The sequence below is a fragment of the Suncus etruscus genome, chromosome 2 (genome assembly GCF_024139225.1).
Source record: "Suncus etruscus isolate mSunEtr1 chromosome 2, mSunEtr1.pri.cur, whole genome shotgun sequence".
NCBI lineage: Eukaryota > Metazoa > Chordata > Mammalia > Eulipotyphla > Soricidae > Suncus > Suncus etruscus.
Window position 1 is genome coordinate 158,892,843 of NC_064849.1, and position 26,812 is coordinate 158,919,654.

General features: G+C 35.2%; 1 protein-coding gene across 6 annotated transcripts in view; it reads left to right on the plus strand.

The window, feature by feature from the left end:
- Positions 1 to 26,812, plus strand: part of PAM (peptidylglycine alpha-amidating monooxygenase) — a 190,889-nt gene that overhangs the window by 155,322 nt on the left and 8,755 nt on the right. For all 6 annotated transcript variants that reach the window (XM_049769116.1, XM_049769118.1, XM_049769119.1 and 3 more), the window contains 7 exons: positions 7,494 to 7,610; positions 9,777 to 9,849; positions 11,568 to 11,778; positions 12,556 to 12,756; positions 15,101 to 15,216; positions 22,292 to 22,391; positions 24,949 to 25,002. In XM_049769116.1, coding sequence (XP_049625073.1) covers positions 7,494 to 7,610; positions 9,777 to 9,849; positions 11,568 to 11,778; positions 12,556 to 12,756; positions 15,101 to 15,216; positions 22,292 to 22,391; positions 24,949 to 25,002 — 872 coding nt within the window. The remainder of the gene's footprint in view (positions 1 to 7,493; positions 7,611 to 9,776; positions 9,850 to 11,567; positions 11,779 to 12,555; positions 12,757 to 15,100; positions 15,217 to 22,291; positions 22,392 to 24,948; positions 25,003 to 26,812) is intronic.

Genomic DNA, 26,812 nt, shown 5'->3' on the forward strand with positions numbered 1-26,812 from the left:
ACAGAAGTATTTCTTTTTTTACATGTTGAACTGTCCTAATAAAAAGAAACACCTTTTTCTTAACACTAAAGACCTGAGTTTGAGATTTGAGCCATTTTTTAGCTTTGTTTTGGTTTTTGCTTTGTTTTATGGTGGGAACATACCAGGCAGTGCTTACAGGATATTCCTGATTTTGCACTCAATGATCACTCCTGGTGGTAGTAAGGAAACCACATGAGGTACATATGGGAACTATACAGGGTAGACAGGATTGAACCTGAGGCAGTCATACGCAAGGCAACTGCCTACCAGATGTACTATATATATAGTTCATGTGTGTGTGAGTGTGTGTGTGTGTGTGTGTGTGTGTGTGTGTGTAACACACTCTGGTCCTGCAATTATCTAGCTTTGAAAGTAGCCTTTGTTTAAATGTTCAAAGACATTTGAACTCCCTAATTCTCTTCTTCCTAACTTCAAAACTGAAGTCTCTGATAAATGCCTTGTTCTTTTGCACTCATTAGAGCATTTTGTGAAATTTTAGCAAGCATTTTGTTAAATCCCAAAGACCTTTACTGACCCAGCTAGGCCTAGTGCTAATACCTCTCTCTCTCTCTCTCTCTCTCTCTCTCTCTCTCTCTCTCTCTCTCTCTCTCTCTCTGTCTCTCTCTCTCTCTGTCTCTCTCTCTTTCTGTCTCTCTCTCTTCTTTGAGGAATAACATTATTTATCAAGATGGCATCATACAGATTTTTTAATTTAATTTTTTAAATAATATCTTTATGTAAGCGCCATGATTACAAATATGTCTATAGTTGGGTTTCAGTCATAACAAGAATACCCCCTCCATTCACAAATGCAACATTCCCACCACCAATGCTCCCATTTCCCTCCTCCCCCATCCCCTTTCTGTATTTGAGACATCTACTTATTTGAGATATCTACTTCTCTCACTCATTAACATTGTCATGATAGTTGTTAGTATAGTTATTTCTCTAACCGCACTCACCATTCTTTGTGATAAGCTTCATATCATGAACTGGTCCTTCCAGCCCTCATCTCTATCGTCTCTGGATATTATTACAATAATTTCTTTTATTTTTCTTAAAACCCATAGATGAGTGAGACTATTCTGTGTCTATATCTCTCCCTCTGACTTATTTTATTCAGCATAATAGTTTTCCTTCAAAATATGAATGGCTAAAGAAACTGTGGTATATATACACAAATGTAATATATGCAGTCATCGGAAGAGATGAAGTCATGAAATTTACCTATACATGGATGGACATGAAAACTATTATGCTGAGTGAAATAAGTCAGAGGGAGAGTGATAACTCTCTTTCTTTGTTCTTTTCATTCCTGTTTGAAATATCTTTAGTGGCAGACCAAATAGTTATTCTCTAGTTTTTACATATGTATGTATGCGTGTATGTATGTATGTATTTGGAAATAAGGATTTTTTAATATATACTTATTTATATACCATTTCATGTTACTGGCCTTTCTGTGTTTCCTCTCCTAACACTACAGGTACATTTCTCCTTATTTTCCCTCTGGAAAATGTCTGATTCTTTCTCTAGCTTTTTTAACATATATAATTACAGTAGATTTTATTTCTCTCTTCAGTTGCTGTTAGTTATTTCACATGCCCTAATTTTGATTGATGTCACAGAAATTTATTTTCTCCTGACTCTAGCTTTTTTTGTACTAGAGTAAAACAAAGCATTTCTTCTCCATCTTATCTAAACTGTTTGATTAGCTGCTAATGTGCAAAATCATTAATGGGGGATTCAAATTGCTAAAATAAAGAGCTGATGAATTCCAGCCCATAGGCCCCAACTTGGTATTTTTCAGCCGAGTGCTCTTTCAGAGAAGCAAACAGAAATCAGTGGTGCTCCAGGCATTGTGTGAAATGTACAATGTATTATTATACCCTGTAAAAAGTTAAATGTGGTTGAAGTAAAGACCTCTCTGCAACACAGAATGTGCTTTATAGCACTAAATAAGCAGTTTGCTATAGCAACCATGTGTCCAACTCTATAATCTGACATCCATTTGTGAACTGTTCAGGGGTTACCTTTCATTGAATGACCGGAGACCTTGTATACTATGTGGGCAGATTTTACCCATTTAAGAAAAGAAATCCATTTCTTTCATGATTCACCCTATACATAATACAAAGACCTATTTCTTCTTTTTCTGATTTATTTTTTTAATTTTCTATTAACCACCATGATTTATAGTTTTACAAGACTGTCAGTATTGGTAGGATTTTATATGTACCAACAATTCAACAACAAAGCTACCACCAGCATATCTGCTTCTGTCTATCATAATTCCAGTATCCACTCTCATCATTTTTTAGTTTTCTGAAGCTCTGATGATTCCAACTGAAAAGATTGGAGCTGGACAATTATTTATTAAACACATCACCTATCCCTTCTTGTTGCCAGTCCATCAAAGGATATTAGAAGAAATATTCAATGAAATTTGGGAGTCAGGTAGTACAGTGAGTAGGGAATTTGTCTTGCATATGACTGATCTGAGTACTATCCCCAGCTCCCTAGATATTCCTTCAAGCCCTGCTGCAAGTAAACCCTGAGTACAGAGCCAGAAATAATCCCTGAGCATGACCAGGTGTGACCCCACATACATCAACAAATTGCTTTCAATAAGATAATAGAATCTATTTTGTTGTGCTTAATTTATTTTAAATTATAATCTTTGTACAATTTCTTTTATCATGTTATTTAGTTACAAATGAGCATGTGTAAATATGCCAATATGAGTAGAATGTATTACCTTTCTTTGGTTTTGTTTCATTATATTTTAACTACATTGTGGATTTTTGGAGAGGAGATGCGTGATTAAAGGAACATATTCTCTAATCTGAATATTCAAGAACTTGCCTTATCACTGAGATGGACACAGAGAACTGAAGTAATACTGTGAAAAATAATCATAATACTATATAAAGCAGCATACCAATATCTTAGACATCACATAAAATGTTCTATGAATAACTAATTACATAATGGTGATAAGCAATAGCAAATATAATGACTAAACTAGGAAACAAAACAATTTTACCATATAATAAACTGAAAAAGATAGTGTGATCAGTTAAGATATTCGATATTTTCTGTTCCAGTTGTGTATTATAAAATTCTTATCCATTTATCTGCTTACTCTGATTTAACCTTTTTAACTTATTTTTCTTTTGATTCCTTTCTTTTTCTTTTTGTTTGTTCGACTATTCTATGACAACACCTGAAGTAGATATAAATAGTAAAATAAAAGGAATTGACCCTCAGACTAGTTTATTTTGTCACTAAATATTTGGTCTTTCTAGATTGTAAGAATAGACAATTCACACAAAAATTGTGTGATACTTGAAGACATTTTTGGCTACTAAAGGGAAAGGGAAATCAATAGGTGAACAGTGGACTTTGTCAGTATCAATATCTTGTTATTGATATTTTGTTATCTTGTAAAGCCACTGAGACAATGTTACCTACTGTTTGGGAAAATGGATAAAGGGCACAAGTTATCTCTTTGTTATTATTTTGTGTTAGGTCATATGAATCGAATTATTTCAAAGTTTGGGCCAAAACATAGTACAATGGATAGGGCATCTGCCTTGCCTATGGCCAACCCAGGTTCTATCTCTGCACCCATATGATCCCCTGAGCCCAATAGGCATAAGCACCGAGTACTTCTAGAAATATCCCCAAAACAAACCAAGAAAAAGAATACAATTATTTCCTTTTATTAATTTTAAAAAAAAGGTCACACAGGGACAATGTTAAAGCGCTTGCCTTGCAGACAGAGCACCTAAGTTTGGTCCCTAGAACTGCATAAGATCCCTCAAACATGGCCAGGAGTGATCCCTGAGCACAAAGCCAGAAGTTAAAAAAAAGAAAAAGAAAAATTTCAGTTTGTTCTGTTCTCTATAATCAGGGAAAGAATATGATTTTCACATTAGAATATTATAACAATTTCCATTGTTCTATTAAAAGCATTTAAATGTTAATATTAAAAGCAAAGGACTTGAACCTTAAAACAGAATAAATGGAGAGGTCATCCTATAATATATAAATATGAAACAACTTTGAGTCATAAAGGTGCTGGATTTTTGTTAACAGTATTAGAGTCAGTTTGGATTGAGGGAAGGTTATTTATGGATGAATACTATATATGTGTTTTTTAGAAGTGTAAATGTGATATATTTAGTACAGAAATTCATACTGGAAATTATTTTATATATAGGATAGGGCGCTTGACAGTAGCAAAAACAGAAACATTATGTTAGCTCATTCTCCCTGAATTAATAATACCTTGAATATTGGCACTTTAGTTCTGCCCAATACATTTCTGGCATTTTATTCAATAATTATCCTATGAAATACTGTAAAACCTTTCTGTTAATGGTATTGCTAACATTTCATAAACTTATGCTGTGTATTTTTAACTACATATAATACCATATGTCAATATATTACTGAAGTTTCGGGATGACAAAACAGAATATGTAGGTGGTAGTGACTTGAATGCATAATTAATAAGATCTATTTCAAAATTTCAGAGACTTACTGATATTTTTCAGAAAAAATAATGCAGATGTATACATTTATATTCAAAAGACTATTACAATCAAGAGCTCAAATCATTGTGTGAAGTTTATATTTATTTTATTTTTATTAATATCTCTAAGCAACGTGGTTACAAATATGTTTATAGTTAGGTTTCAGTCTTTAAAAAATGCACTGCCCTTCATCAATAAAACCTTCCCACCACCAATGCCCCTCATCTTCCTCCTCTTCCACCCCTTACCTGTCTTCAAGACAGACATTCTATTTTTATCATTTGCTGCTATTGTCATGATAATTGTTGGTGTAGTTATTTTTCCTAAATACACTAACCAATCTTTGTGGTAAGCTTCATATGATGGACAAGTCATTTCAAACCTCATCTCTATTATCTCTGAATATTATTACCATACTATCTCAAATACCACAGATAAGTCAAACTATTCTGAATCTATCTCTCTCCCTCTGACTCATTTCACTCAGCATAATTGTTTTCATGTCATTTATTTATTTTTAAATATTTTTTTATTTTTAAATAAAGACAATGCAGCTTTTCTTTCTGTTATCCTACCTGGCATTTATTCATAAAAATATCAGATGACTAATCAATAGGTGTATGACAGATTTGAACTGCCTGTCAACTTTCCAAATTACAAATAGAGCTTCATAAATATTTAATGCTATTTAGGTTCTTCCATTGCTTATACTGTTGAACTATTAAATATTAAGTTTTTTAAACAACTTTGTCTGACTAAAGGAAATTCTATTTTACATAAATATTTATTGATCACACATAGACTTCATCTGCAAAAATATGTGTGCATGTTTTTTTTTTATATACACCCATACCTATGGCTCAACTAAATGAAGTTCCAAACCTTTGTGTATGGTTTCATTTTGTTTTGTTTTGTTTTTGTTTTGTGGGCCTCGAAGCAAATCTTGGTTGTCCAGGTTTGCAGTTTAATGTGAGGAATCAAGGATGAGGGATCACCTGACCCACCCATGAGGTACTCCAGACATAGGAACCTTTCAATCTACACTTGCCATACTTGTTGATGAGGACCATATGGTACCTGGATTGCTCAAGGGTCAGTCTCAAGCATGGTGTGCACCTAACCCCAATACTATCTTTGAGGTCACATATTTTTTTAAATAAATTTATCTTGGGGCCAGGAATTGTAGAACAGCAGGTAGGGCACTTGTTCTCTACATGATTGACCTGGGTTTGAGCCCTGCTTGGAGTGATACCTGAGGACAGAGCAATGAATAAGCCCTGAGCACCACTGAGTGTGGCTCAAAAGTTAAAAATTTTAAAAATCACAGCATATATAGACTTAATATTATTACATAAGCTAGCTGAGAAAATAATTTTTTCATTTATTCTAAATAATTAAATTACAGTAGACAGTATTTGTGATACAGTATATGCCAATTAAAGCAAAAATATTACTATTATTAACTATAGAAAGAGATATAAGTAAAAAGTATGAATGGATAACTTCATAATATTCCTAATAGCCTAGAAGATATAGAGTTCAAAAGCAGAAGTTATCATATACTTTTTAGTTTTTGAATTGTTGTGTAGTTTCTTCTCTTGTGTAGTTTCTTCAAAGAATAAAAGGAGTACCATAGAAAACATTTTATGTTCCAGGACTGTTTATTTTTAAAGTCTCAATTATGTATTTTTGAAACATTTCGAATATTCTGCTAAAATATATTTATATCAGAGGTCTCAAACTCGTGGCCCGCAGGCCATTTGCAGCCCTCCGTACAACATATTGTGGCCCTGCCCTAGAGGAATCTTTTTTGTTTTGTTTTGTTTTAGTTGTTTGGGTCACCCCCCCCCCAATGTTCAAGGCTTACTACTGACTTTGCACTCAAGGATCACCCCAACTTTGCCTCCTGCGGCCCCCAGGTAAATTGAGTTTGAGATCCATGATTTACATGTTATATCCATGGCAAGTTACAAAGAAATACACATAAACTAATTTTTAATAGAGCATCATTGGTTGATAATATTGCAGAGGCTTCAGGTGTCTATCATTGTAAATTAATATCTATTTATTCTACATCACATTCACTACTAAAACTAGTTTTCATCCTTCACTGCTCAGAGCCCTTAGACCAAAATTACTCCCTCCTGCCAATCCTTACAGTGGCATTTTTCTGTTCATTCTATTTTTTTATATTAGCCCAATTAGTGGTGGTGGTCAGTTTTTGGAAACGTAATTTTTGCCCACCAGCTTTCCTGCAGTCGTTTCCATTTTCTTTTTCATTGCAGAGTAGGTACAAGAAGTTACACATTCTTTAGTAGTTTGCAGAAGTGAAAACAAATAACTATTATATATAGTTCATATATTTGGTAGCACTATTCTCTTCACCACCATATTTGACAATTTAGGAGATCGTTTGAGTGAATGTTCTCTTTTTGTTTGTTTGTTTGTTTGTTTGTTTTTGAGAACACACCAAACGATGCTTAATGGATACTCCTAGCTCTGCACACAGGAATTACTTCTGGTCTTGCTTCGGTGACCATATGGAATGCCAGGGATAGGACCTAGGTTGGCTACATGTATGGCAATGACCTGCCTGCTGAATTTTTGCTCCACTCTCTGAGTAGTGTTTCTCAAACTAGCACAAGATCTGAATCCCCTGGGGAGCTTGAAAAGGTGAAAATTCAGAATTAGGAACCTGAGCCCTTGAGATTCCTTCCTGGTGATTTGTGCTGCTACTCCACTGAGTTCTTCTCAGGCTAATAGTAATTGCACAATACAGAAGATGCAGAGTCTAAGGACAGAGTGAAGTGGAGTTTTTCTTTGGTTCTTTCTTCTATATTTAGACACATAGATGAATAGGGTTTGTTTTCTCATTGCTTTATTGTCTATTCTAATATTTGCTCTTTTGTTTTCTCCCTCTTTCTTTTTAAGTTCTTTTGACAGCAAGTTTGTTTATCAACAAAGAGGAATCGGGCCAATAGAAGAAGACACTATTCTTGTGATTGATCCAAATAACGCTGCCATACTTCATTCCAGTGGGAAAAATCTGTAAGCTCAATGGCTTGTGTTATTACTACATGTATTGATATAAGTATATCATTGTGTCAGGTCTTAGAAAGAGGATGTTACACTGCTGTGTGAAAAAGCACAGATTCAGAAAAATGAGTTGGTATATCCCTTCTAGTTTCTAAATAGAAACTTCTAAATTCTGAGTAATACAATCACCTCGGAAGCTTTACCATTTAGTATCAAATCCTGGCAATGTGACTCAGTAATACAGTACCTTCTTTGAATGTATGAGGCTCTGGGTTCAATTCCTGGTATTGAGGGAGGAGTGACAGAGGATAGATTATCTATTTACCAGTAAATTTATTCTGCAATAAAGCATGAATGTAATATATTACTTTAAATCTCCTCAAGTGTCTCTAATAGTGGCTCTAATAACTGTTAAGCCGGAGAGCCTTTGAGAAGTAAAGCTAATGAAATGTGTTGTTGGTCAGATCTGGCAATTAAAAATAAAACTTCTGTTGTGAAATTCCATAATTAAACTCATCAAACAATCGACCATAACAACTTTTATCTTCCCATCTCAAAATAAAGACTAAACAAATGTCATTTTCAGCCTTCCTCAGCTTGCATAGGTAATTTGGCTTAGAAAGCTGCTCATTATTTGGTCTTATTCCTAGATGGCATTTGGCAGCCAAAAAAAATTGTTGGCTGATATTCATGGTCATTGAAAGAAAGGAACACCTGCTTGCAGACTGTCCTCAACCATTTAAATGTAACAGTTTCATAAACTCCTCCCCACTCCCATCTGCTTGGGCACAGGGAGAGCCAACTTCTTTCAAAGGCAAAGAGCCATCTACTTTAAATGTAACTAGTTTTGAAACTGGTAATAGTTATATATATATATATATATATATACATTTATGATACTACAATGAGTAAACAAGAACCAAATCTTAATACCAGTTCTAATCATCTGGTGTGTTTGAACATATTCTTTGGTGCTCTGCCTAATCATTTGGGAAAATTCTCTTTCCAGAAAGGAATTAAGCAGGAAAGTGAAGACACTATTGCTAAATCAATTTGTTTATGATAGGGTGTCTGTCTTTAAAACAAATAATAACCCTCACTTCCACCTGCTATATCAAAGACCTAGTTAATTGTTAAAGATCACAATGTAATGGTCTTGGCTCATGGACTCTGTCTACACTAGTTTGTAATTCTACACAAACCATTTGCTTAATTGAGTAATCTCTGATTTTTTTAACATACCCATTGGTTTAATGAAAAGAGTCCATAACTACTGAAAGTTATTATGTTGGAGGGCGGTCTGTTTTAATAGGCACTATGAACTTTTATGAGGTCATATGTTTAATATTTTATGTTAATAAAGAATTATATTACTCTTCAGTTTAATTAAGCTAAATAAATGTATGTATAAAGTTGACTTGAACACAAAGGGTATTAGGAATGCCTACTCATTCAAAATCAAAATTCACCTATAACTTTTGATACCCTCCAAAATTTAACTGGTTTTTCTGAAAATCTACTCTATTCCCACCCCTACTCATTCAGGGAGACTGAGTCATTGGCTGCTAAAATTATTTGTAATGTATACGCCCCCCACCATCTGTATCCTTGGATTTCACATTGTGGGTTCAATTTCTTGCCATTCACAGCTGGTTGAACTTGTGAATTCAGAACCCACCAATAGAAAAAAAAAGTGTTTACCTCAAAGTGACCCTGTGGAGTTCAGATTTGTTATTTAAGGGTCCACTGTATTTCTTCAGATGACTTGCTTATCTCCAGTTCTAAACTGTTAATATATATGATGTCATTTCAGGACTAGTTTTTTTAATTTGTGTTTGAAACCCAGAATCACTTGTAGACTAGGCCTTAGAATTTGTTTATAAATTGATGTTATTTATGTTGTCTTCTCTCACTTGCCACATTTTACAATAAAAGTTTGTATTCCGTATATACACATAGATACATATATATGGGAGTTTAATATTAGTCACAGGAAGTCCTTGTTTTAATAGGTATTTTCATTTAACAGTTCATTTCTGTGTTTTCTATAGTCATCCAGGTGTGCATTTACTAATTTTTAAAATTGTTGTTACTATTACATATACATTAGTTTTAAAAAAGCCACTTTAGTTTTGGATATCAATATATAATTAAAATAGTTTTTTTTTTATTTTGCAGGTTTTACTTGCCACATGGCTTGAGTATCGATAAAGATGGGTTTTACTGGGTCACAGATGTGGCCCTCCATCAGGTAATCATTATTTGGCATTTACACAAGTAGAAACCGACAGAGTTAGACTTCTACAAGCTCTTGTATTATCAAGTTCTTTCCCTGGGACCCAGTAAGTCTATAACAGGGGTCTCAAACTCGCAGCCCGCGGGCCGTTTGCGGCCCTCCGTACAACATTTTGTGGCCCGCGGCCGGCCTTCAAATATTGCAGTATTCGTGATTATTCGCTTACCGAATAATCGCAATAAAAATCGCATTAGTAAGAAGAAAATCGCATTAAACATTCCCATACCCCGAGCAGTTCCGTTTGGAGTATGCAAATGTTTAATGCGATTTTTTTGAGATTTTTTTTTCTTACTAATGCAATTTTTTATTGCGAATATTCGGTAAGCGAAATCCCTTATGCGGCCCTGCCTTTGAGTTTGAGACCCCTGGTCTATAACAAGAAACTGCAACAGCCCTGTCAGAAATGTGTCTTAAAATTCAGTGCTAGAGAAAGCTAATATGGAAATGATCAAATTACTCTTGTCAATCAGGCTGAGAGCCAGAGTGCAGCATCATTTTTATCAAGTCTCGGGGGATTCCCTGCCAGCCTTCCTTCTTGGTTAGCCACATATGCTTTTCTGTCCTCTATTCCAAACTCTTAATTCTGTTTGTTAATTTGTGCTTGTGGTCTTTCCTAACCCACCTCAATCTTCTGTATATCAAGGCAAGTTATCAAACAAGTACGTTCTATGATTATCAAATCAAATTTGCTCCCTCTGTCAAATACATTCTTTTTCAGTATAGAATAGTCATTCAAATTTTTTGAAAGATAAATTCACTGTGGGTTACCTGTAATAAAATAAGTGGAAAAGGCTAGGGAAAAAAAGGCAAAAGAAAAAAAACTGTCCCTACACAGCTCTAAGAAGACAAAGTTGAAAGATAAGTTCACAGTGAGTTACCTGTGTTGTAAATAAGTGGAAAAATCTAGAAAAATAGAAGGGGAAAAAAAAAAGTTCTTACACAACTCTAAGACAAAGATGCAAGAATATTTAGCCTTGGGGGTCGGAGAGATAGCATGGAGGTAAGGTGTTTGCCTTGCATGCAGAAGGACAGTGGTTCAAATCCCGGCATCCCATATAGTCCCTTGAGCCTGCCAGGAGCGATTTCTGATCATTAAGCCAGGAGTAACCCCTGAGTGCTGCCAGGTGTGACCCAAAAACCAAAAAAAAGAAAAAATATTCAGCCATGGTGTTGGTGAATATTTTTGCTAGTGAATTATCAGGAAAGTACTATATGGTATCCAGGGGTCCTCAAACTTTTTAAACAAGGGGCCAGTTCACTGTCCCTCAGACCATTGGAGGGTCTGACTATAGTAAAAACAAAACTTATGAACGAATTCTTATGCACACTGCATATATCTTATTTTGCAATGAAGAAACAAAACAGATACAAATACAATATGTGGCCCGCGGGCCATAGTTTGAGGACCACTGAGAGGAAAGATGCAAGAGAATAAGTGGAATAGAACATCTCCATCCATGACACAGTGAGATTTCTTCATCTTCAAAGGCCTCATTTAAGTACACAAACCAGGTCTAATGCTCTCAAGTCAATCAAATGCTAAAATGTGTCTTCTTTTAGTCATATTCTCCAGGAATATCTACCCTCATCAATTTGGAAAATGCCATAATTCTCCTGTATGTCCATATTAACCATGCTTTATGGGTAAAGTTTTACTTTAACCTTTGTAAAAGGTCTTCAAGCTGGACCCAAACAGTCAAGAAGGGCCTCTGTTAATCCTGGGAAGGAGCATGCAGCCAGGAAATGACCAGAATCACTTCTGTCAACCCACCGATGTGGCTGTGGATCCAGACACTGGCGCTGTCTATGTAGCAGATGGTTACTGCAACAGTCGCATCGTGCAGTTTTCGCCCAATGGAAAATATGTCACACAGTGGGGAGAAGGTACCACCTAAGACTCTTGAATTTTTTTAGCCCCTGTATCACTAGAAATGATAGATTGATTACCTATCACATATCCCTCAGGATATGATTGTCCTCTGCATTTAGAATGTTTGCACATAGTTACCCTAAGGCTCATACACACTGTACAACCACACATTGGCACTATACAACAGACAAATACACACAAAGACACATACTACTCAACTCTTGTAAGTGGAAGAAGAATGCTTTTATGAGAAAATGTTATTCAAGGGATGAGAAAGATACTACAACAGGTAGGGTGTTTGCCTTAAACACAGTCAACCTAGATTCACTCCCTGATATTCCATATGGTCCTCTGAGCACCACCAGGAGTAATCTTTAAACATAGAGTTAGGAGTAACCCCTGAGCGCTGCCTGGTCTGGCCTAAATAAATACATAAATAAATAATGTCCAAAATATAAGGAAAATTTATAATGTATTTTTGTAAAATAAATATTGTGAAATAACCACCCCCAAAACCACCCCCAAAACATAAAGGTCAGAGATAAATCAGTGGATAAGACATCACATATGACCCATTATACCCCTCAGGAGTCACCCCTGAGCACTGCCAGGTGTAGACCAAATACTCAAGCAAAGTAGAATCAGGTAATAAATTGCTTTATCTGTTTTTCTTTTGATTTCAGATAGATATGTAGTGGGTTTTTGTCATGTATTTGGAAAATTGGAAAAATTGAGAGTTGGCCCTTGGGGAACTTTACAAACTATCTTCTGGGTTTCTCTTTGCTCTGTAGCATCTTCAGGGAGCCATCCTGAAACAGGCCAGTTCTACGTCCCTCACAGCTTGGCCCTTGTGCCTCATTTGGGCCTTCTCTGTGTAGCAGACAGGGAAAATGGTCGGATCCAGTGTTTTAAAACTGACACCAAGGAATTTGTACGTGAGATTAAGCATGCAGCATTTGGAAGAAATGTGTTTGCGATTTCATATATACCAGGTATTTGAGTTTAATTTTCTATTTTGTCATATCATAAGTTTCATTTGTTTCATCTTTCTATACTCTTTTGCATATTTCTGTTATAGGATTAAAAAGTCTGATTTATCAAATTTGAAAACATTTTAAGACTGTTCATGTATTATAAATTACTTTAAGTGCAGTACCCAGTCTTTATACAAAAATACTGTATTCAGATCAGTTTTATTGTTTACAATAAGTTAAAAAATCTCTAAATATTGATTTTGATTTTTCCTGAGTTATGATTATCTTCTTTTGTTATGCAGTAATTAATATAGCTCTTCAAAAATCAGTAAATGGTGTAATGACTTTATATCTCATAAAGTCAGTACTAAAAATACTATCCATTTTCATTTTTAAGAATGGGAAACTGTAAAGTTAAAAATGTATGTAAGTGGGACTTATTCCTAAAGGTCAGGAGAAATAACCAATAAAAGTCATAATATATTCCTTCAGTTTTGAAGAAATAAGGTAAGAAATACAAATGTACAAAGATCCCAAAGCAATACAAATGTATAAAATAATCTGCTTAATTCAAATTTCAAAGTGACTTGTTTTTCAAGTAGTGAACACTATAGAATTGGAAATAGGTTTCTAGGGTGCCAGACTGATACACCACAGTGGGTAGGGCATTTGCCTTACACACAGTCTACCTGGATTCAATCCCCAGCATCCTGTATGGTCCCCCATGCCTACCAGGAGTGATTTCTAAGTGCAGAGCCAGGAATAACCCCTGAGTGCCACCAGGTGTGGCCCAAAAACAAAACAAAACAAACAAACAAAAGAAGATAGAAACAGATTTCTAAAAAACTACATAAAAATTTGGGGGATATATTTTATTATTATGCCTAGATCACATTAATGTAGTATTTATTATGATAGAAAAAATTATAATGTTTGTATTGCTTAGGCTTTTAAAGAGGCCTTTGATCACTATCCTCCCAAGTAATACGTAGTTGGTTTAGGGTATGAAATAAAGAAACTTAGATAACTAGATAAGGAACAAGTTTGACTTAACTACGAATATGTAACAAACAGATAATAAAATATTCATAAGGTCAGTGGCTGTGAAGCTCTCAAATTGGTTTTTACCTTCTGTTGGAAGAATAAATTTGTTAAGACCAATAACTTAATAAAGAGGAAAATAAAATTCATAGTGAACAAAATATATATGAGAAATTCGTTAGGATAAATGAGTAGAAATCTGATTTAAGTCAAAATTAAAATAAGACCAAGTTCATTATAATTGGAAGTTTCTCTTCAGCACTACAGTTATTTGGGGGTCTATGTTTTGTTTTGTTTTGTTTTGTTTTGTTTTAGTTAGCTATGCTAAAATAGTACATCTGAAATCCTTAAGGGAAGTTAAAAATATCATCAACAGTTTAATGTTTTATATCTTTAATGTGTTTTTATTCGCTAGAGACATGATATTTACTCCAGTCATGTGTTTAGTTAACTAAAACATCACAGTTAACATTATTTTGGATAAACTTTACTAGTAAGCATTTTACTACACAGCATACTCATGAAATCAATATAAAGAACATATTCAAGTTTCTGCAATCAAAAAATATGTTTTGGGGCCAGAGTGGTGGTGCAGAGTGTAAGGCATCTCTTGCACACGCTGGCCTAGGACGGACTGTGGTTTGATCCCTCAGCATCCCATATGTTCCCCCAAGCCAGGAGCGATTTCTGAGTGCATAGCCAGGAATAACCCCTGAGTATCACTGGGTGGCCCCCCCAAAAAATATGTTCTGGATAATTTGAAATATACAACACATCTCACATTTCCAAATTTATATTTAAAAATTAGATTATTTTTGTGGTATTTTATTGTATGTTTGCTTTTTTCATATTTCTTTTATTCCCTTTTTTGCATATTCTCTTTTATTCTCCTGTATCAATAGCAGATATATGTATTTATGAATCTGATATCCTAAAATGATAATTTAAAAACTTTTTATTATGCACATGAAACAGATTTTCTCTATATTCTTAACTGTACATGCCACCTATATTCACACCTTTATCTGTATTTATATATGTATATATTCCTGCTTTCTAAATGCATTTAGAGCCATTGCTTTTGAATCATGATGTTCCAGACTTATTTATTACAAAAAGTGTAGTCCCCTAATCTGTCTGCCTCTGACATTATTACTCATTAAGAACTATATATCAATGGTATTTTATTTTTCTTTTATTTCCAGTTACTATGGACTGGTTTGACCTTACATTTATCACTTGTGTAATATATATGCAGGTATTTAATGGGCAGTCCTACTCATATTTTTTTTTGAAAGAGTAACTGGATTTGTTGTCATAGGTATGCTCTTTGCGGTGAATGGGAAACCTTACTTTGGGGACCATGAGCCTGTACAAGGATTTGTGATGAACTTTACCAGTGGGGAAATTATTGATGTCTTCAAGCCAGTGCGCAAGGTATTCAAATATGTTTTGACTACTTTTCAATTCTATTGAACATAAAGTTAAAACACAAGTCTCAGAACTCAGTTTGTATTTGAATATCTTTTAAACTTTAAGGTGATTTGATGATTTTCTTAACTGAATTGATGCAATTACTGTTTTATTTAAAATAAATACCCTGTTCATTCTTAGACTCATTGTTTAAATGCAAAAGCACTGTGTGCAATTCTAATATTCTTTGTAGACTTTGCCTATAATGGCAGATTCAATTTCATAGTGGATGATACACCCCCCCAAAAAAAAGTCTTCCTGAGTTTACTCAAGTAAATAATATTCCACAATATGTTAAACTATCTTGTATAGTTCTCATAGATTCAATAGAAATCTTAACATTTTTTGTATGCCTTGACTATATTGAGCAACACAACTTAAAAATAGCACTTTGGGAATTTATTTAACTACTAAGATTTAGGATAAGAAACTGAAAACTAAATTCAACTTCACAAGTAGTTTAATGTTGTTCACTTTTTTTTGTTTGTTTTGTTTTTTTTTTGTTTTGTTTTTGGGCCACACACATGGAAGCACTCAGGAGTTACTCCTGGTTTTGTGCTAAAAATTGCTCCTGGCAGGCTCGGGGACCATATGGGATGCTGGGGATTAAACCTAGGTCAGTCCTGTGCTATCTTTCTGGTCCTCCTGTTTACTCTTAAAGAGCAAAGAGCTTTTTACAGATACATTGTCTATAGATCAAGGGACCAGAGAGATAATATGGGAGTAAAACACATGCCTAGCATATGACCAACCAGGGTTTGATCTCTGGCACCCCACCCTAAGCCCTGTTAGGAGTTATTTCTAAGTACTTAACCATAAGTAAGCCTAGAATAATTTATGGTGTGGACAAAAAATTTAAAAAGACAGTGGTTCTAGATAAGTATCCACATAGTTCTCTGTCCCCTCAATTTACTTTTTCTCTATTATCATTGACAGTTATGATCAGATAGTTTACATATCCCATCTGAATATGCTTGTGGTGCATATTCTTTAGAAAATTTTTAAAATTTAGACATGCTGGAAATAAGTTACTTTTAAAAGCATATAGAAATCCATTGGCATTCTTAAATCAAGAAACAGTGATTATATATCATTAAAGTTTATCTCCATATACATAGCTCTAAAAATATTCTTTAAGACAGGAAATACTTTTTTTAATTTTTTAATTTTAATTTTTTTAATTTGGGGGTCTTTTGATTTATAAAATCGTTGATAACTGAGTTTTGTGGCATTCAGCGTTCCAACACCAAATCCACCACCATTTGAGCATCTAGGTTTTTTTTTTTAACTAATAAGTCCTCTGTTTTAGAAATCTTTTAGTTAGTATATGACTGCTAGTCTCATGTTGATCAAAATGTGTTCAGAAATCCTAAGTATCTGTTCTGTGTTGGACTAGAAGCTAAAGATTAATGGTGAACATAACAGGACACAGTTTCTCCTAAATATGAATTTGAGCAAAAATTACAAGTTCTAAGTTGATACAAACTTTATCTGAAATAATGATTTTCATAACAAATTTCTTTTAGTGAGGGAAACTTCTATTCCTTTACAACTGACTTTACACTAAATTATTTTATCTAAAAGCCAACAAGTCAATCAAACATCAAATCATAGCAGTACTTCAGAAATAATTTTCTTACACTGATAATATGTAACTTACTTAAATTATCTTTAAGATTATATTTATTTGTTGTTTTCTCATTTGGGGCACCACACCTAATGGCTTATATCCTGGCTTGGTGCTCATTTACAGTGCCAATGATAGAACCAATATGCTATGCAAGCACTTAAGCCCTGTACTCTCTCTCCTACTCTGTTTCAGATTTTTATTGATTATCTAAATACCACTTTTAGGCCCCCCCCTTGTGAATTTACTCAATTTTTATGATAGAGAAACTTAACTTTTTTTTTAATCAATTCTCCACTTTGTATTAGCACAATGTTGTCTTCATTTAATGATAGTGTGCCATGCCCATGTTAAATTTTAATTCAAATATATAATTAGAAATCAAAACTAGGTCCGGGATGACATAGTTCAGTAGTGGAGCACTTACTTCCAAGTTTGTTTCTCAGCACCACCAGTAAATAAATAAATACATAAAGAAGATAAAAAGAAATCAAAACCAAGTTATTCACAAGAGACAAGATTCTACATAAGCCATATGCTCATACAACTTAACAGTTCTGAATTAAAATTTTATAAAGACAGGCTGCAGCGGTGGCATGGAGCAGTAAGGCGTCTGCCTTGCTGGCACTTGCCTAGAAGGGACTGCAGTTTGATCCCCTGGTGTCACATATGATCCCATATGGTATCCCCAAGTCAGGAGAGATTTCTGAGTGCATATCCAGGAGTAACCCCTGAGCGTCATCAGGTGTGGCCCAAAAACCAAAAAAAAAAACAATTTCATAAAGAACTGGGTCCAACCATCAACATTCATCAGATAACCACAGTGAGTGAGCTATAACACATGGGTCAAAATAGCAAACTGGGTGCCGGCAAGGTGGCGCTAGAGGTAAGGTGTCTGCCTTGCAAGCTCTAGCCAAGGAAGGACCACGGTTCAATCCCCCCGCGTCCCATATGGTCCCCCCAAGCCAGGGGCGATTTCTGAGCACTTAGCCAGGAATAACCCCTGAGCATCAAATGGGTGTGGCCTGAAAAACCAAAACCAAACCAAACCAAAACAAACAAACAAACAAACAAACAAAAAACAACAAACTGGGAAAGAGGTTTGTCACCAAAGTAAAGTTTGCTTTTTCTTTCAAGAGACAAAACTTGATAATACAACAAAACATAGAATTGTGTTCTGTGTTGACTGTGAAATAAAATTAATGTATGACTACCCAGAATTTTCATTTAGGCAGTTATTAGGCAGTCATTGCACAGTTTCAGTTTGGTGAGGGAAGGAATATGTTGCGCCAATTTCAGAAGACACTCTTCCTTCTAAGTCAGGTTTTGCATTACCGTGTCGATAGCTATAGAGGCAAATGCCACAACACGGCCCTTCAAATTCCCTGCATTGTAACAGGAATCACTGCAATCCTTATAATCTGCTTTCTCACACATTCTTCCAACTTCCATTTTATTTTTGTCTTTGTTAGTTAGCTTCCATATCCCTCTCCCACTCTACCATTTCACCATCACCAACCCCCCCCAAAAAAAGAATGGGGGTAGGAAATAAGGACAAATTTTGTGATGGAAATTCCCCTGATTCAATGTTAGTATGTACCTAAAATACTACTGTGAAAGATATGTAAGCCAATATGGTCAAAATAAAAGTTATATATAATAAAAAAAAGAAAGAAAAAGGAAAGAAGAATAAGTTCGAATTCATGCGATGTTTTTCAACTTTCATGATGGACTAAAACTATACTATTTAAGTGGGAGGATCATGTAAATGTATTTTATCCTCTAAAGTTACACAAAAATATGACAGCTAGAGCTTCAATTGTATAGATTTCTGAAGCTAAATTAGATCATCTGTGGTGTATACTGTAATGCCAAAGGATAAATTAAGCCATAAAATAAACTTGGTGAAATTCCTTAGAATTTTTTGATTTTATAGATAATTTTAAGTTTGAACATTTTGCATTAAAGCAGATGTGGTTCTGATGTGATGAACATAAATTTCTTATTAATTTTATGACAAAATATAAGCTTTTGAGGCTGGTATATATCTAAGAAAATGTCCCAGATTTTTTTTTTTGACTTTTGGGTCACACCCAACAGCACTCTGGGGTTACTCCTGGCTCTGCGCTCAGAAATCGCTCTTGGCAGGTTCAGGGGACCATATGGGATGTCGGGATTCGAACCGCCGACTTTCTGCATGCAAGGCAAACACTTTACCTCTATGCTATCTCTCCGGCCTCCAGAATTATTTTATCATTTTTTAAATTCTGTTAGAGAGGAGTGCCACAAAAGAAAAGTTGACGAGTCCCGGTTTGAAGACCTTTTAACCCACTCAACGCTTAATCCTGAAGTGTGACAACATAGTTTCTGCTTCAAATGGATTATAGAGCTGTAGAATAGTTCACTTAACAAATCACGGTCGTGGACATCAGACTGCAATAGAAGGAGAGAGCCTGGATTCATTCCTCCCTCCCCAAAAAGCCTTTTCCTGAACTCCTCCATATGGCCCTAGAGTATTTCAGCAGAAGTTGTAGCTTCCAGGACCATTTTGAGAAAACAGATAGAGGGTTGTTGTTCCTGTAAGCCTTGAGTTGAAAACACACTGTGATTTCTTTAGCATCAAGTCCCTCACACATCCCCACTTCTTTATTGCCCAACCTATTTTAATATTTGACAGAAAACACAAAGCGCCTTCCAGCCATATGTTCTCAAAGCAGTTGCTATGAACATATTTGAAGCTAGAACAGGAACTGCCTGTAATGTGCAAGTCTGTTACCACCATTAACTGAACTCAAAAAAAAAAAAAAAAGGCAAATACTTAAGACAAGCTTGTACCATTTCAAAAAGGCAGTGTCTTGATTTCTGCCTTTCTGGTCCTTCTCATGTCATTTGTCACAGCTCATTTGATGGTATGAAGGAACAGGCTTCCATGGTAGGCCATCTCTTCTTTTCAGTGTGACAAACTGCTGCTGATTTTCAAAGTGGTATCTCTGAAGCATGTGTTTGGTTCCTTCTAAAGTGAGCTAAGAATAGTGGTTTGCTGATTAGTGTCCTTAGTACTCAGCAAAGTCCAAAAGGAACAGTGCCAGCTGATAAGTCCATGTCACGGATAATGCTCCTTCATTTATCCTCACTGCTTTGTTTTTGAGAACTGTATTCAGGCAGTTGGCCTCAAAGGTGAAAAAAAAATCACCCAAAGCCAGCCAACTGGCACTTGCAGGCTTAAGTGGGCAGATGGAAGTGGCAGCCACAGCATTTGGAGACTACCCTTCCAGTATTTGGTAGCTTAGTGAGCCCCAGAATGTCACAAAGAGATTCTTCTATATTCCTGTTAAGACTGATAGTCAAGATTTGAAGTGGAAGTAGGTCATGAGAAAAGACATAGTGACACCCAGGAAGGACTTGGAGATAATGTTTAATTTGTTTGCTTTGATGACTGAAAATATTACCAACCTGGACTTCAGAATAAAAAAGCCTTGTTGCCTCTCTTTTCACCAGTATTTTAGAGAAATTGAGAATGCCTGAATCTTGGCTACAATATATGCACCTATCTTATAAAATAGTGCCTATTGAGTTTAGCAAACAGAATAATATGCATGCATACCTAATCTATTTTGACTTGTTTTCATCAAAATAAACAAATTTTAATAATGATGAAAAGTTGAAGTGTGCCAGAAATTACATGGTCAAATACATGCCTTCCTTGCATGCAGCAGACTTGAGCTCTATTCCCAGTACTTCATAAATAAGCAAGAAAATAAATTTTAAAATTAGATGTCCAAGTAAAATAGACATGTGGCACAGTGATAGGGTGCTTGCTCTGCATGGATTAGGACTAGATTTAATCCCAGCACTGACCCTCCACAAAAGAAATGTTACATATGCACCTCCCTCAGCCCTACCAGGAGTGACCCCTGAAAATAGAGCCAAGAAAAGGACCAGGCACAGTCAGGTGTGAGTCCCCAAACAAATTAAAAAGTAGAAGCTTGAGGGGGAAATCGATATAAAATGATAAATCGTGTAATAGCAAGTAAATAAACGCAATTTATTTGTAGGTATTGACTTTCTTAAAGATTGAAGGTCACTGGTGAAGCTTCTCAGCAATTCCCAAGGCGTAAGTTAGCATGACCAGGTTCCATGCCCCGGGTGCGACTAGGAGTGATTTTCCTTGCCCTAGAGAGTTGTTTTCAATAGATTCTTCATGATTTGAAGGAATCATGCAATTTACCATAACTTGGATAAATCTTGAAGATATCATATGAAACCAGAAGAACAATAATAAACACTAGATAAATTGTACTTATATGTAGAATATAGAATAATAGAACAAGAAAATCAAATAACTAATGGGGATAGCTAGACTGGAACAATAGTACAGAAAGTAGGTTGCTTTTCTTGCACGCAACCAGGGTTTGATCCTTGGCTACGACATATGGTCCCATAAACACTGCCAGAAGTGATCCCTGCACTCATAGCCTCTTGGGACACTGCTGGGTGTGACATAAAAACACTCCCCCTCAGAAAAGAAAAACCCACACACAAATGGAGAATGTTTAAATTACCTTGAGCTGTTGATTATAGAAGTGAGGACAGGAAAGGAAAAATATTAAGTGGGAAATAAGAGAGGACAAGAGATAATGGTCAGTGGCCAGGGACCTCAGACACAGCTGTGGGGTAGAGGTGTGATATATGTATGTATCTAATCCAAATGTTAACAACCAGACTGAAAAATGTGCCCGTAAAGGAGGCAGGTTGGGGGCAGGATAACCTGGGGACACTAGTAGAAGAAGTGACACTAATGGTGGACTGGACTTGGAATGTTGTATGCCTGAAACTTGATAATGGACAGTATTGTAAATCACAGCAACTAAATCAAAAAATTAAAAAAGAAAGACTTCTTGTTCCGCCTCTCAAATTGAGGGGGAAATAATGGAGGGTACCAAGACCAAACAGTTGTATGATCACTAAGTAGTAATAAAAATGATCGGACTTAAACATCAAATCCAAAGCCAATGACAAAAGAATCGATACCCAATCTACAGCAAGCTAGACACAGAGGGGACCACTTATACTACCAGCACGGGGGGGGGGGGGTAAGGAGGGGAATATGGGATGCAAGCTGGGAAAGGGGGTGGAGGGAGGACAGTTTGGGTGATGGGAATTCCCCTGATGCAATGTTAATAATATGTACCTAAAATATTACTGTGAAAGATATGTAGTCCACTTTGGTCGAAATAAACATTTTTATTATAATGAAAAATAAAGAAAAACTTTTTTTTTGTGAGGTTTTTTTTGTGTGTGTGAGGATCATGTGGGTTATTTTAGTTCTTTATTCTGTTTTGTTTTTCTGCTTTTTCATGAAAAATTCATGTGTCAGCACAGCTCTCTAATGCATACTTCTTATCTTGGCAGCACTTTGACATGCCTCATGACATTGTTGCCTCTGAAGACGGAACCGTGTATGTCGGCGACGCACACACCAACACCGTGTGGAAGTTTACATCAACCGAAAGTATGGTTTTTATTGCCTTCTTGGCCATATTTTCTGTCTCATTGTGTAAAAATATAAAAAAAAATAGCAGCTCTTCTCTCTCTCTTTTATTTTTTTCTTTTGCTAGGAGTGGAAAAAAATCAAGGTTTAGCTAGTTGGCTTTTGTTACAAGTCCTGTTTGGTACTTAAGAATGAAATTAATTTTTAAGTGAAGAAAAAATGTTTTGTTATGCCTGTTTTTCCACAGATATCCCACAGGAAATTCTTGGTGCCTGAAGTAACGTCTGTTCTATTGAAAGTCAATGTTACTTCCAGCTTAGTTCCAAAGAGAGGAGAGAGCTTAACAAGCAGTGGGAGTGTCTCTCATCATGGCTTTTTATCTTGTAGTAGTTTCTGAGCACCTACGAATTCCAGCATCTCTCAGACGTAGATTATTCCAAAGAGAGAGCAGGAGGCATTGTCCCTTTTAGATTCAGTTTGTTCAAAATATACTAAACTTTTCTTTTCATGTGACTTCAAGTATGTCTGGATATTGAAGGGCTTGTGTGTCAGGATCAAGTCAGGTAGTCTGGGATTTTTTTAATTGCAAAGTGAAATTTATTTCTAACTCTTAAAATATAGTTTTATTTCTGTTACCATAGTATACTGTGTATGTTTTCTAAGTGAAGAGCACAAAATGCTTAGTGGACCATAAACATCAATGTCTAAAATGTTTTCAAATATGGCGAGATTTAGTCACAGATGAATAGCTAGAGAATATATGAGCATGTATGTGTGTGCATGTATGGGTACACACATGTGTATACATAATGGAAAATGTATGTATACATAAGGAAAAATGAAGCTTTGACATTTTTGACATTATCAATGGACCTAGAGGGTATTCTATTTAATGAAACAAATCATACAGATAAACACAAATAAGATGTGATTTCAGTTATAGGTAGAATCTAAAGTGCTAAATTAGCAGGCAGGCAAAATAAAACAAACTCATAAAGCCAAAGATAAACTGCTTTGCTGCCAGAAGAAAAGGTAGTGGGAGATGATAAAATGGATAAATGAAAGATCAAGAAGTAAAATTTAGGGGCCGGCGAGGTGGTGCTAGAGGTAAGGTGTCTGCCTTGCAAGCGCTAGCCAAGGAAAGATTGTGGTTCATCCCCCAGTGTCCCATATGGTCTCCCCAAGCCAGGGGCAATTTCTGAGCACTTAGCAAGCATCAAATGGGTGTGGCCCCCAAAAAACACCAAAAAAAAAAAAGAAGTATAATTTAATTTATAAAACAAAACTTGGGGATATAATATGTAGCTTGGGAACTGTAGCCAATAATATTGTAAAATCGGGGCCAGTGAGGTGGCGCTAGAGGTAAGGTGTCTGCCTTGCAAGCGCTAGCTAAGGAAGGACCGCATTTCGATCCCCCCGCATCCCATATGGTCCCCCCAAGCCTGGGGCAATTTCTGAGCACTTAGCCAGGAGTAACCCCTGAGCATCAAACGGCTGTGGTCCGAAAAACTAAAATAATAATAATAATAATATTATAAAATAAAAAACTCATCTATCTTATTGGTTGTGCAGCAATATTAATTGCTTATGCTGCTAAACTGTATAACAATAAATGGTTAAAATAATAAAGTTACCTTACATATATGTTGCTTACATAAATAAAAATAAATGTGACAGGACCCAAAGAGTGGGAGAAAATGAGACTAAGAAAAAATTATGTTAAATTTGCAATATTAGTAAGCAACAGGGAAGTTTTACATTAAAATATATTGAATATGGACTTGATGTGGACATGATGAAGATGATAAATACTATTATATAAATCATCCGGAGTACAGTACAAGTAATGGCAAAGGAAAGTATGGTCAAGTTTCTTCTTCACTCAGGAATCACTCATGGAAGGCATAAGGTACCATAAGGGGTGTCAGAGATCAAACTCTGGTTGGTTGCATGCAAGAAAAACAACTTACTCACTGCATTATAGCTATGAGCTCTGGGGAAGCTTTCCAAAATGCATGTGAACCCACTCAGGGCTTACAAGGGTATAAAAGAAAGATGATTTTAGGAAGACTTCTCAGTGGTTTTGATATATTCAAGTTGCCTCTGATTGACAAGCACAGAGAAAGGGTTGGACAGTACAAAATGCAACCATAGAAAACATAGAGAAACTGTTACATTTGGAACAATAAGATTGCCATCAGGGGCTAAAGATTTGACTCCTATATTTGCTTATATTATTTCATTACCAGTCCATTTGTGAGCCAGAAGACAGTAATCGAGCAAATGGAAAAACTAGTAATCAGTCTAAGATGTCCATGTGAAAATATAACTACTCGATATTTCAAAAAGAGTATGACATTGTGAACTCTGCTTTATGAAAATATTCTAATATGAAAACCTGAGAAATATTATTTAAACTTTCCCTAAGATTAGTGAACCTAATATCTAATTCATGGTTTAGATTAATCTCTTCTATACTATGAATGTTATTTGAATATTAAGTAAGTATCTTCCACTGATTAGAAAAACTATCAAATAACAATAATAATTTTTTTCTTCTTGCTGTGTTATATTACAGAAATGGAACATCGGTCGGTTAAAAAGGCAGGCATTGATGTCCAAGAAATTAAAGGTTAGTCACATTTTTCCTTTGACTTGAAACTCAGAGCTATTTGTGTATATAATGTTGATTTTTTTCTTGTATTTAAACATTATCAAGCCAAAAATAATATAATATAGTAAAAATTTGATATTATTTATGCTATGTAGTGAGCCTTTAAGTCTGCATATTACCACTGCTTTTCTGATCAATAGAATGTCAGTGAGTCCAGATCACTGATATTCTAGTGACAGGAGTCTGAGGATATAAGAAATCTAAAATCAGTGGATCAGACATTCAAAAAAATAAATCATTAGCCTCAAGCTCACAAGTTGAAAAATACCATTTAGTACATTGGAAAAGACTTTTTTCTTAAGGGGGGGGGGTTAGTTTAGAACAGATCCTAGAATTCACTAATATTGTAGCAGGGCTTAGAAAAATAAAACTGCCTGATTTCAAAAGACTTACTGCCTAGAGAGGAAGAGGGAGAAGAAGAAAAAGAGGGAGAGAAGAGAAAGAGGAAGCAAGAGAGAGGGAGAAGGTAGAGAAAAAAAGAACAAATATATAATATATACAAATAAGAATACCATTGGTATATATTATCAGAAATGGGTAATAACCAGTGTGCTCATTTAGAATCCTAGTCAAATTATTTTTCTCCCTTTTCTAAAATCAATTTAGATTTGTGTATTTTCTATACCTGCAGGATTTCAACATGGCAGTGTATAGTTAAGAATTCACTAGAAGTGTCCCTAATGTTTGAGTAGTTAAGTCATTCCATGATTAGTTGCTTTACAAATGATTCTCAGAGATATTCACACTTAACCTTAGGCTTCCTTGTTTTCCTTTCTCAAAAAAGCAGGTTGAAAGAAATGAAAAGAAGCAAGAACCAAGAGGGAGTTTAGTTATTTTTTATAGGCAGATAAGAAAATATAAGCCGGCTCAAGGTTGAAAGGGGTAAGATAATACTATAAAATAAATAAATAGCAATTGTTTGCAATTTGTAGAGTCTCTCCCCAGGTGATAAAAAACAAGTAGTGGTGTCATCATTTACACTTACATATTAAAATGTTCTTGGTCCCCTAATGCTTTTATGCATAGACTTATTCATAAATTCTGTGTGCCCAGAAATATGATATTGGAAAAATCTATTATTAATCATAAAAGCTACCTTTCTGGATCACATATAATGGAGCTATGTGGAAACTATTGTTTAATCTTTACACCAACCAGATGATAATTTGGTTATCCTCCATTTTACATACAAAAATAACTAAGGATCACAATGACTGTTTAAATAATAAGTATTAGAGCTAACTTTTATTTTCAAAGAGACTAATTTGACTGTGTGCCACTGCAGACATGAAGCTTATTCCTGCTCCACTATAAAAGTTGCAGAGGTAAAACCATAGAAACAAGTCTAAAAAGAGTTTCTTTTCAGAACTGTCTAGAGAAGTTCTGTTAAGTCTTGGGTCTGATGGAGAACAGTACATTGTAGAAGATGTATATTTTAAGAACAAAGGGTTATGTCATCGATGCTGGAACACAATCTAAATAGTACCTACAAACTTCAGTCATGGTAAACTAAGTGAGCATTTCTGTGTTGCTCCTAGTTTGTCCGGTTAGGGAAGACAAATGCAACTACTTTGATGTGAAAACCTACACAGGAATGGAGTTCCCTTTTGAAATACATGCTTTCATAGAAGAAAAAACTTGTTATACATCAGTTTTTCAAAATAATGTGTATGTACAAGTATCTATTGAGATGTTAGAAGAATTTGTTTGCAGGTTTTTTAATTCTAAACAGAACGCAAATCACAGCTTCTATGATCTAAAAAAATAG